Source organism: Hyaena hyaena, unplaced genomic scaffold (genome assembly GCF_003009895.1).
Source record: "Hyaena hyaena isolate Hyena2069 unplaced genomic scaffold, ASM300989v1 scaffold_110, whole genome shotgun sequence".
Lineage (NCBI taxonomy): Eukaryota > Metazoa > Chordata > Mammalia > Carnivora > Hyaenidae > Hyaena > Hyaena hyaena.
This window is the reverse complement of record NW_024080742.1, coordinates 2149677-2162702: the sequence shown is the minus strand read 5'-3', so window position 1 is coordinate 2162702 and position 13026 is coordinate 2149677. Positions and strand designations below refer to the sequence as shown.

Sequence of the window (13026 nt, the reverse complement as noted above, 5' to 3'; positions counted from 1 at the left end):
TTGAAACTTAGTGCATGGTTACAAGGAGGAAGACAAAAGAGTGTGAAACATTGCTAGTTTAGGGAGATTAAAGACAGATAAAAGTTTCTTATTGAAGAAAGTAACGGGACAACCTGCATCAGATTAATCTAGGTAAATATAAACATTGTGTTCCTGGTCCTGACTCTTCCTGTAGGGGAGCTGTTGGGGAGTAAATAAATCCAGATTCTGTTTGTTGGCATTATTAATATCTCTGTCAGCACTGTGCTTGCAGTTTACTTTATGAAATGATATGGATTTTAGAAATCAGGCTTGTTCACGTGTGTAGAAAGTGTGTACTTTCTTAACATGCTCTCTTAAGGCAGATAAAACTGAATAAAAACTAAGAGAAAGATGCTAATGGACCTCTTTTTAGAATTCTTTATGCAACTGTCTGGTCAAGACATGTTGCTTATAATTGATGTGTCCATTACTTGAATTCTCTTGTAATTATAGTCAATAAGTCTTGTAAATGTGTTAAAGCTCACTAAAAGCATACAAATTCAAGAACAGAGTAAGGCTAATAATTTAAAATAATCAATGTAGGCATTTCAGCACTTAATTTCCCTTGTGTGTTGATAGCTGATCATTCTTAATCCATTAAGATTTATTTAGTCGTTTACAATGCAAAATAGGTTTGCACTGGTCACTTGTGCCATTTGAAAACGTCCACTAGGTTAAGTGCAGAATGTAGTCCATTAGTCTTCCTTGACTATATGTATTAATTGCATTTAAAATCAAGTTAATGTGGATGTGAAAGTGAGGTAACTATCAATATGTGACAAAGTAACCCTACTTATATAAGTTACATCATTGATTGTAACATTTAGTAAAAGTTAGCATACTTTTTAACATCTTCTGCTTGGCTTATCTGCAAGCACATTGTTATTGTGTTCCCAAGCACCACAGAGAGCCCCCTTCCTGAGTTACAGTGCCAGTCCTCCCCTCGCAATTCTGCAAGCCACTTTTTGGGGGATGTCGCTCTCCCAATTTTAATCCAAGGTTTTTTTCTTGGGGCATTTTAAAATGAATTGCTTTTCTGATCCTTTGCTTATGTCCATGAAGTAGTAATGCAGGGACTGTTATTGATGGTTAACCGGAAAAGGACTTACTCTTCCAATCCCTGTTTTCATATTTGGTGATTTACTCCCTATTTCATGTAACCTTTCCTTCCCATCCTTAGCGCGATAAAAGCAGCACTCTAAGAAATAAATGAGTTTTGGTTATCAAGAATTGTAGGAAAAAAGCATCCCAGAGTTTTCCTGTGCCTTTGCTGGTGTGAAGTCATCAGCAAGACCAGAAAGGGCAGTGTTGCCTTTCCCGTTACATTCGGAGCAGTGCGTTTCCTCTCCTGCGTTATTCCGTTGGTTAGAGCTTTACTTTCTTTTCCCTTTAAAAAGAATTTTTTTAATACTTATTTATTTTAGAGAGAGACAGAGCATGAGCAGGGGAGCGGGAGAGATAGAGAGAGGGAGACACAGAATCTGAAGGAGGCTTCGTGCTCTGAGCCGTCAGCACGGAGCCCAATGTGGGGCTCAAACTCACAAACTGTGAGATCGTGACCCGAGTCGAAGTCGGTTGTTTAACCGACTGAGCCACCAGGTGCCCCAGAGCTTTACTTTCTTATAATGTGGCAGATGTCAGTTAGAAGACAGTCGGAAACCCTTCCTTTGGTGTTCTGAGTACACTGGTCACGTGCGCTGTTTGGAAATGTTCATATTCAGGGAGGTGGAGAGCTGTGTGACCTCACTGAAAAATTCTCAGGCTACAGCTGGCTGGTAGTGTTGCATTTAGTATCTGTCCGGCAGTTTAGAAGCTGAATCAGCTTAAGAAGAGGTGGTGAGGAGAGGTGGTCTGTTGACTCTGAGCATAGCCCCAGCAGGGGCTTGGCGCTGGTCAGCACTGGTCTCTGGGCCCCTCCCGGACCTGGCTCCCAGTGTCGTTTGCTGAATGAGGGGATGAAGGATGGAAGGAAGTTTTCAGAGTTTAGGGAGGATTATAGCATGGAGGCTGTCATTGGGAAGTTCTGTACATTGTACTTCATTCTTTAAGACCTAAAGTTTTCATATCACGTTTTAAATGTTGATGTCACATCCGTGCACACCCAGCAGTTGGCAGTGCCTGATTCAGAGGAGCGCCCGTGTAGGTCTGGGTGAAGAGTTAGTTTTAGAAGTCTTTGGAATTCTTTTGGTACAATTGTAAGGTGCCAGAAAACTAGAGAGTCCCTTTTGTTTTTCCCTTTCAAAACCTCAGACGGGCACCTGGGTGGCTCAGTGGGTTAAGTGTCTGACCTTGGCTCAGGTCACGATCTCCTGGTTTGTGGGTTCGAGCCTCGTGTTGGGCTCTGTGCTGACAGCTCAGAGCCTGGAGCCTATTTCAGATTCTGTGTCTCCCTCTCTCTTTGCCCCTTCCCCACACACATTCTGTCTGTCTGTCTCTCTCTCAAGAATAAATACATACTAAAAAAAGTAAAATAATAACCCTCAGAGGCCAAATTAAAAGAAAAAAAAAAAACAAAACAACCCAGTGAGGATAATGCTGTTCCCAGGAATGGAACTATTTAAAGTAATATTGACAGTTTATAATAATCACAGTATACTTGTGAACAAGACAAATGGAGAAATACATAACTGTACAGATTTTGCCTCACTAACAGTATGCCTGGATTCATCTTGGGATGTGCGTAGCCAGCTTCAAACTGGAAACATATTAGAAAAAAGAGGACTCTTTTTTTTTTTTTTTCCCTTAGGCAGGAAAGTATGATCTCCAGTTCCCTGGAATTTTTATGGCATAGAAAGGAGATGTTAACACAGTCTGTTCTGAATAGAAGATGTGAAAAATAGTCAGGACCTCAGTGATTTCTGCATGAAAGCAGTCAGCAGGGTAACTCATTAACGTGCTGTCAGCACCGGAGCAGTGATCACTGGGACCTAGAAGAACTAGAGGTCTTCACTGAGGAGCCTCGTCCTGTGGAGGGAAGGGTCTGTGTCCAGCCCCCGTGGCAGGTGCACTGGCTCAGGTGGGACTCCTCGCAGGGCCAGTGCAGGGCGCGCGTGAGGAAACTTAGGGCTACAGGATACTGTAAAAGCCTTTTACCAACAGTGTCATGCAAATGTCAAGAGAGCTGTATTGTCTTTGGTTGGAGTCCTGGTGCTATTGTTAATTAATAATTTCCTAATTACCTAAATGCATTTCAGTTTAAAGTACAGGTAAATTGGTTCTTCTCACTCTCTTCTTTTATATGTCCCTTTATAGAATTCTGTGTCAGATGAAATGTTTCCAGGTAGTGATAGGCTTAGTTTTATCAGAATCATTTAAATAAACTGTAGTTTCTAATGTGATTGATAGGGTGTGATCACTGCAAGCTGTGGTCTCAACCTGCTGTTGACATTTAAACAGATAAAGCTGACTAGATATAACCATTCAGGTGCTAAATATATTTTACATCTACTTCTAACAGCAGCAGTGAAAGTATTAAGAGATCTGGCTTCATTGTCATTGAACTGTGAAGTATTCAACCTTGTCTGCCCGTGCTTAGTACTGTTGACTTTTTTATTTCTGTTAGAAGATTAAAATTAAATGCTTCACTTTTTTTGTCAGCTTTTGGGAATTAAATTGAAATTTAAGACTCTAAAATTTTTTACTGAGTGCTTCAATTTCAACAAAGTATTCTTGGAGGATTATATTTTTCAAGGGCACTGCACAAAGGTTCATTGATCAAATGTGATTTATTGCAATTTTTTTATTTGAGCTCTTTTTGTATATTTATTGAAGTTCACATATTTCATATTCTGTCTAACTCTATTGGAAGAGGTACTTCACCAGATAGGTACTAAACATGATACGAAAGATCTGGAAACATGTTGTACTGATTCTAGACTGTGGTTTTTATGATTTTGATTTATTTGTTTGAGGACTTAGTGGTTAGAAAATTGAAAAAGTGGTATATGCTTGTTAAAGGAGTATTGCTTCTCATTCATGTGGGTACCGACTATCTGTGAGTAACTGTGTTCCAGCTCTAGTCTACCTAATACCGATGCCATGTTTGTCGACTCTGAAATCAGTTTGTTTTCTCAGTTTTGAGTATAGGTTAATCTTATTTCTTTATGAAATTAAAAAAAAAATTGTTGGTACTATGCTTTATATGATGAAGTATTTGTTCTTGAAATCAGTAATAAATAAAAGGTCAGTACCTCCTGGTTTGCAGAATCATCACAGATTGTTGACTATAAAGTGATCATAAAAGCAGATAACTTATCCGTTGTATATTCTTACACTCTGTGCTCTTAAAATAGTAATATAGTGAATCACTTGGGATAAATGTCAGAAAAAAAATCTGAAATGCCATTCTTAATGTGAATAAATTCAAAGCTGCAGAAATAGTAGGAAGGGAGGTGGCTGGTGAGGAATTTATTTGATGATAAATATACTTTAAAAAAATGTCAGCTACTCTGTATGCGTTTGTGTTTTATAGTGTTCCATTTTAAATGTTGAGCGACTTTTAAAGATGTTTTTGTGAATTGGTAGAAAAATATTTAAAATTACTTAGTTCACCTGATACGCTTCGTACTGCTCAGCGGTATCACATTGGTCTTTAAATCTTAGGAGTGTTATTACTGAAAGTTAGGAACACTCCCTGAAACATTAAAGTCTTCTTGGTGGAATAATTACGGAATGCAGGTCTATTCAAGTTAGAAAGGAATGCAAGTATTCCGTTTTGGGGCCAGAAATTTCTAATCGGATGAAAAGTATGATTTAAGATCTAGGCCTCTTTTTAAACTATCAGTAATGTGTTATTCAAATTCAAATCATATTTTATGTTAAATTTACTCAGGATCAAAACCATTCAAGTGCAAGATATGCCATTTCGCAACAGCTCAGCTTGGCGATGCCAGAAACCATGTCAAAAGGCACCTTGGGATGAGGGAGTACAAGTGTCATGTCTGTGGGTGAGTAGATCGAGCTGGCTCTGCCTGGTGAGCCAGGGACCGCGTGCGGGATAGCCATTGTTTCAGAGTTCAGAACTGATCCGAGTGAGAGTGGCTAAAATTATGCATGCGTACCCTCCTTTCCATTGTTATGGTAAATTCCTTAAATACAGTTATGACATTCTTCTCCCACTTCTAATCCTCTGCTGAAGATGAGCAATTTTATGGGCTACAAGGTCAATTTGAACCTGTAATCTGTAAATTGACTAAATTATAGGATGTTCATTCCCATTGCCAGAGAGAACTGTAAATTCCATTTAAAGACATAAAAAAAAAAATATAATACCGCTTTAGGAGTGTATATGTATTTTTTTTCTTTTGCCACACTGCTTTAATTTTTAATCACATTAATGGCTAGATATACTGGACATATTCCATAAGGAGAAAGGCAGAAAAAGATGCAGTTTCAGACAGTTGGTTACTGATGGTTGCAGAGATGAAGCTTAAATAAACAGTGTATATTGTATGTTTTTGTGTAACTTTATTTCAAAACTTGTTTGCCATTTTTAGCTAATGGCTCTTCCTCTAAAGAATCGTTGCTGGTGTTAAACTGTCACTCAGATGTGTTGCGTTTAATAGGAAGCAATGAGATGCCTTAATGCACAACTAATTAATTTAGCAGAAATGTTTAAAAGGTTTTAAAATGCCGTGACATCTGTGGTATATCATAGGACATTCAGAGCTGGATTTTAATACCCTCCCTCTGATTAAAAATATATTTTAATGCTATTATGCTGGAGAAATTAACTAATAAGTGCATCATATGAAAACACTTTCTGTAAACCTGAGAAACGTGCAGTTCTCATGGCTGATTCCCTAAATACTACAGGCTCAATTAAGTTATGGACTGTGCACATGTTATATTAGATTTCCCTTTTTAGCGGAAGAATCTTCTTTCTGTTTGGCACCACTGGGTAAATATCTTTTAGTCAAAAACAGCTTCTGTCTTTTGTTGGGCAGTAATTTCATCCCAGGATGCCATTGCGTTTTTTGACCCTTAAGATAGTTTTACAAATAACTTTGCAAGCAGTTTTATTAACCATGGTCTGTGATTTATTCATTGGCAGAATTGATGGTTCAGTGACTTGCAGCTAAAGTAAATGAAGATGAACCTTTGCCCTCAAGCCCCCTGAAGATCAGTGGGGGAATGAGTTTTGTTGCTACTGGTTTTAGCTGCAAGGGTTGAGTGCCAAATGGTTCACTTTAATGGCTCTAGGTCCTGGAATTTTAAAAGATGTCTTACTGTTTTTACCATATGAGTTGTAGGAAGGAGGAAGGCCCTGACTCCAGTGAAAATTTGCTGTTAGGTGACACTGAGCAGTTTCTTCCTTGTGTCCTCAAAATATGGAGGCAGTTTTTCCGTGCTCTGTTATTAGAAATCTAATTCCATCCATTTTCTTATTAAGGTTACTAAGTCTTGGGAAGGAGAAGAAGAAACTTTTTCAGAGAATAGTTTCTGAACTAAGTAGCATCAAAAACAGTACAAGATCAATTGGCTTTGATTGTCCTTTTTAAACTCACTTGGCTCATTACTTGTTACCACACACCACTGACATGTTACGCTTGTGGTCTATATATTTGATTCCCAAGATGAAGAGTTATGAATACATGTATGTGTATTGAGTTGTGTACTGAGGCCTCAGAGGTCTGCATACGCGTGTGAGCCTGGGAGAAACCATCTAGGTTCCCAAATTGTATCTGTGAGAATTATGGCAGTCATTGAATTTTATTTGACTTTATGTTTTTTTTAATGTTTTTTATTTATTTTTGAGAGTCAGAGAGAGAGAGAGAGAGAGCATGAGCAGGGGAGGGTCAGAGAGAGAGATACAGAATCTGAAGACAGGCTCCAGGTTCTGAGCTAGCCTCAGCACAGAGCCTGACGCGGGGCTCGAACCCACAAACCATGAGATCATGACCTGAGCCAAAGTCGGACGCTTAATCTACTGAGCCCCCCAGGCGCCCCTTATTTGACTTTGAAATAATAGTTGTCTTAATTTTTTGTAAGTGAAATTTGATTTAAAAGTTATAGAACAATAATTTTTCTAGGGTACATGTTTTCACAGCAAAGCTAAAAGTTCTGAAGATTGTAGTAAACTGAAGAAGGCTTGTTGGCCTGTGGAGTTGAAACAGAGCAGTAATGAGTTAGAAGCCTTTTAGGGGAAAGAAAAAGTATGACAGCGCGTTCTGTACTTCCTGTGTTTCCAACGGACGGGGCGGTATGGAGGTTAAAAATTGAAGTGAGAAACATGATAAAAAGCAAGAGTTGGCTATCAGGTTAGTGGCGGTGGCATTGGTACGTTGACATTAGTGACAGTGTCAATCAGTGACAGTGTCAATCCATTATCATTGATGTAAATAGTCTTGGAGACGCTCAGTGGACCTATTAGTTCCCGAACATAAGCAGCTCGTGCTGCGTTTCTTCATTAGCTCTAATTGCTATAAATTTTACCTTTAAAAAAAAAAACCCATGCTTTAAAAGGTGAAGTGATCTTTCAGGAACATTAACTCTATAATTTTGTCACAAACAGAAGGTCCTGCGCTGTGTTTTCCTTTCTGTAATACTTAGTATCTTCATCTCTGCTTTTAGAATTTTATGAATAACCTTTTCATTACCTGAATTGCAAGAAAATCAACTGTTTTCCAAATAGTTCTGACTGACTAATAATATATAAAAACAATGGAGCAGACATATTAGAAATGAAGTTATTACAATGTTGGATTGTTTTGTCTTAGTGATGCTTGCTTTTCTTGAAAAAAGCTCATATTTTATAGTGAAATGGATGGAAATAACAAACCGTGCATTTTGTTGAACTGAGCACAACATTAGATTCTTTGTAATTGGTTTTTCATGTCTTTATAGATCTTTCTAGAAGAAGGTTATAGATGCTCATCAGATATGTATCTTGTATACTTCTACTAAAGCTTGCCTGAAGAGTTGTGTTAGCTCTTGCCTTAACAAAGGCTGCCTTTTAAACTTTTATTTCAGTTGTTTGGACCTACAGTGATTTTTCTTTGAATCTTTAAGTTGGATTTTAAGATGATTTTCTCTACCTCATCAGCAGATCTTAGCTACGGTGTATCATAAATTTGAGTTAGTTTCACAAAAGTAGCTGCATGTGTTAGAGGTCTAATTCCTATCAGGTAGCTAAGGTACAGAATTCAGGATTTGAGTGTTGTGTACCCATGGTTTATGTGCTCCTGTTGTAAAAATTTCAAAAATGCGTTGCTTTGCACTTCTTGTTTTAAGAACCTGTTATTGATCACTTTATTTAGAAGTCTTTTATTTTACTTTCACTTTTAGGAGGAGGAGCTTTTGAAGAATACATTTCTTAATGTTTTCTTACATGTGAATGTGATCTCAAGAGGAACTTTATAGAGCATAGGTGTATTTATATTCAGCCCAGAATGGGTAGTTCACATGAGCACGTGCTGTGGATCTGACAGGGGCTAGTGGGGGAGAGAATAAGAAATAATAGAACACTTCTCTGTGGAAGTGAGTCACGTTTGTTGGGAACATATGTGTAGAAATAAGTGAAACATATTTCACTAAATCAGTGGTTTCTACATTTGACTCCTAAAAACACAACTTGAAATCTCAGTGGCTTATAAACCCCATGTTTTGTTAAATCTGTTTAAATTTAAGTCTCTCTGTCTCTGTGTGTATCCACACATGTAACACTGTATGTGATACTATCAATGATAAATAGTGTTTATGTGGTGCTGTGGTTTGGTGTTCACCTCCATTAACATTCATCTCATTTGTTGATCTCATTGTGTCATGATATTGATCATCTCATGTGTATTATCCCCATTGTACAGATGGTAAACTTGAGATTAAAAGTATTTTTAGTGATGGAGTCAAATTATGCACTAGTAAGAGTAGACCACTGTTTCCTTACTTTTAACTGTCCTTTTATTTTTTCATTTATTTTTATTAAAAATTTTTTCTGCTTTGTGCATTATCTGTTGTTTTGGTTGCTTACTTTAATTTGTACTTAATTTTTTCTCTCTAGGTTGTTTTCCCCAAAACGTAATAACTATAATTTACGTCCTCTGAGCCCCTAGCCACTTTTGTTTTCTGCTTTTGCTCAGGTTTATGTTCTTTTGAAAACTTGCTTGCATGGTATTTTCCTTCAACATTCTGGAATTCAGTCTGTTTTTGTGTCTCTCTCTCTGTTTCACTTTCTCACATTAAAGCGTTGTTTTCAGTAATTTTATTATTCTTCCCCATTGTTGTGCATGTGTTGATAATTTATTGCACTTGAGTGGTTACAAATTGAACATGGTGTAATAGAATTAAGTGCCAAGACAGGTGTGGATATTATTATCTTTTCATTAGGACGAGAGGGGTGACGATTGATCAGCTTCAATCACTGTTTTTGTTTTTTATGAACAGTTACTTAGGGGGAAAAAAAAGAGTAGCAAACTAGTAAGTAGCCTGTGATTTCTGTAACCCTCAGAAGTGCTAGCTGACCGGTGCACGCTGTAATTTACAGAGACCCCGGAATGCATAGTCTGAGGATTATGTTGTTTTCTGAGGGACTTCCCTGGGTCTGGTCTTGAATCTTGTGTGTGGAGTTAAGTAGTTGAGTAGAACTTACCTAATCGGGAGAGTGTAAGGGCATTTTCTTAAGTCTGTTACATCCGGGTTCATGAAAAGATTCTAGACATTTTCTGTTGCGTATTAATGTGCTTATGAGCTGTTTATTCTTATTTGGCTTAAGAAACCTTAAATAGAAAGTTACTAATGCAGTTAAACTCTGTGTGTGTGTGTGTGTGTGTGTGTGTGGCATTACCTAGTTTTTGTGCATTAGAAGGGATCTCTATGTAGATGATTATAATGTCACTTTCTGACCTTTGCAGCTTGAATAATTGTAAATCATTGCTTCATAATGTGTCAGAGAATGTCTGTACTAGGCAATTAAATGGCAGAATATAATAGACCAAATTATTGCCTGTCATGTTTTCAACAACACAGTTAGTATTTGAGTTACACTTAATCATTACGTGCATTAGCAACTTCATTGGAATCCAGCTTCAGGCTGAGCATGAAATACATTACATTATTTAAACCTCTAATGGTACAAGTCATTTATTTGTGTTGAAGTCTACAACATGCAGAGTTTCATAAAGCAAGGAACACTTGAGAGCTTAATTTATCCAAATCAAAGTCTAAATGCAGATAAACACAAGTGGCAAAAATTAGTAATTTTTATAGGCTGGAAATATTTAAAAATACATGGTTGTGGGTAATTGTAGGCAGCAGGAATAAATTAAAATCACTATTTTTAGTCTGTTCTGAGAACTAAAGCTGTGTATACCTAAATCATTAAAAGCACCATGGAATTGCATTTTTAGCTGAACAATTAATTACAGCCATCATATCTACAGATGTATCCAGATAACACAAGCATTTGGTTCGGCTGCTTGTTTTGGTTAAAAAGATATAGATAGAAAGAGTTTGTTTTATGGTCGGGCATGAATTATGCTTGTAACAATGTGAAATGCAGCATCTCTCCGTTTTGTAAAAAATTTAAATTAAGATTCAAGTACTCTCATTATAAAGGGTATATTACATATTTTATCTATATAATATTTTGATGCTTTGATGCTTTTTGTTTAATGATATATTTTTGCCCTTAGTTTGAAATTTAAAAATGTCACGTAGTGATTACTGTCTCTCTTCCTGTCAGCGAGGAATACAAAATTAACATTGTTAGTTTATTCCTCTGGTGCTAGAGTCCTTGAAGTCCCGTTTAGTGAATGAACATTGTCTTAAATTTTTTATATACAAATCACTTTGTAATTTGAACGTCTAAAAGCTATCTTAGTTATGATGTTAAAATAAAAAGCACTCTTTCTCAGATATGATTCGAGGGTATTTTACAGGCAACTCTTGTAAATCCAGGGTAGATTTGGGGGTGAGTGTGGGACAGTGGGCACAGAGAGAGACCTTGGCCACCACCACCACACCCTACTCGGTTTTATAGCAGTGTGTTCTTGAATTTTTGTTGTGGAAGAGTGGGTAATGGGTGTATTTCAAGGCAGTGTGTATCATCAGCCTATAATGGAATGGAAATACAGTATACAGTATACATTGTCATTCCTTGGTGTAGCAGTCGAAAACGTTAGCCTCAGATCTTTTTCAGTGAAAAATTCATATCACAGTGACTTGAATCATTTTTGTTTTATTTTTATTTTAAAATGGTTCTGTGCTGAGTTTAAATCCAGTTGTGCAATCTCAGGATTCTCTGGCTCTTCTGATCCACACAGTGGAATATTGGGGCGGGGGGGGAGTGGGTTAGCCAATCATCTGGTTTCCTTTGCCTGTCCTGTGATTTCTTTTGGAGGGGAGGTTAACCTGGTTTCCCCTTCCTTCTTCCTGCTCATATGTTTCTGGAAGTCCTTTACTTTCTGAAATGTTTTGCCCTTTGATTGGTCTAAGTCTGAGTAAGAGGAGGTGTTGGTAATGTAGATAGGAGGGAAGTGTAACCATTGCTTTAGGTCTTCATTCATGTCCTGTAGGGCATGTTCTTGAGAATTTCCTCTCTGTGCAGGCCCAGAGACCAGCTTGCGGGGGGCCTTGCTGTCATGTGCTCCAAGGAGGAGAGACAGACATGAAGAGGGACACATGAGGAGCAAGAGCAAGGGACAGAGGTGCATGGGGAGTGCTTGGTTCTGCTTAAGAACGGCAGGAAAGGCTTCCTTGAGAGGTTGTGTTTGAGTGGGGTGTTAAAGGATGAGGAGGTGTTCACAAGGCTAATGTGGACAGTGTTAGTAGATGGAGCAAAAGAACAGAAGTAGTGAATGAGGAATAGAGTAGCGTCACCTATTAGGAGCAGTGCAGGAAATTCCTGGAGTGTATGTAAGTGGCTGATGGGGTGAAGTGGAAGATTTTTACAATAGTAAATAAACAGTTAGGGAACATCAGTACATGCTAGTGCTGTTAGTCTTTGGGCTAAAATGATCAAAATAATACCTGCTTAAATGGAAGGAGAAAGTTCAGGTAAAGGAAGAGATGTCCAAGTCTCCCTGGACCAGTTCAGAAGGTTAGGTTTCATTGGAGAGCTAGCACTTGGTCTGCAGGTGAGTGCGAGTTAGGTGACCAGGGCAGCCCATGCCAGGCAGGGTTTTGGGATGTTCAGTACCTGTAAGGACGTCAGCTCGGCCAGAGTTGAGAAGGTGAAGCAGGGAGGACCCCCTCCCCCCCGCCCCGGGGGGTTGGGGGGGAAGGCTGGGCGAGGCAGGCGGGGCTGGTCGCAGAATTGTGCCATGTTGGCTATTGAGTCCTGGCCCTTCCACCACTCCTTTGTGACTTGTCTCCTGTCTCCCAGTTTTCTGGACTGTGAGCTTCAGGGAGGGGAGGGAGTGGAGAGTCTGCTAGGAATCAAGGGGCATGGGGGTCAGCTGCAAAGTTATTTTTATGAGAATTTCACCGTTTGTAATTTCAAATAGGGATGTTACTGATTGTGGATAATTGTGATGACAACAGGTTGATCCCAGTTCCGTGTAACCTACGGAAGCATAGTTCCAGATAACAATTGCAGGGACGTAGAGTTGTGTGGCCATGCCGCAGATGTCCTGTGTTGCTGGGGCCTTGGACGTTGGTGTTGCCGTTGTGTTTCCGTGTGCAGGTCACGTGTGTGGGGGACCATCAGTGTAACGATGCATATTGGTTAGTGATGTGCACCCTTCCCCCAGTCTTAGTCCTTGAGTGCCTCTCTCGTGGGCACCCCTGGGCCCTGCCTCCGCACCTGCCGTCTGCCCTCACTCGGCCCTGGGAACTGCTGCTCCCCTTGCTGCTCGCGTCGTAGCATTTGAACAAGAGCCAGCACAGTCTTCGTTACTGGACTCCCAGAGAGCCAAGGAACAGCGGTTCCGGGCATAGCAAGTGCTCCTCTCTGGGTATGTGAATTTTTAGAATATTGTTTTTGTATTGCTGTTTCCATTTGATTTTAAGAAGTACCGTTTAGTACTGACATGCTGCAGGAGCCTATTGAGCTGGTCCAAAAGGTGGTGG

General features: G+C 39.0%; 1 protein-coding gene across 1 annotated transcript in view; it reads left to right on the top strand.

The window, feature by feature from the left end:
• ZNF407 (zinc finger protein 407) overlaps positions 1–13026 on the top strand; it is a 441625-nt gene that overhangs the window by 29868 nt on the left and 398731 nt on the right. Inside the window, exon 3 of the mRNA XM_039236390.1 lies at positions 4853–4967. Within this exon, the coding sequence (XP_039092321.1) occupies positions 4853–4967 (115 nt within the window). The remainder of the gene's footprint in view (positions 1–4852; positions 4968–13026) is intronic.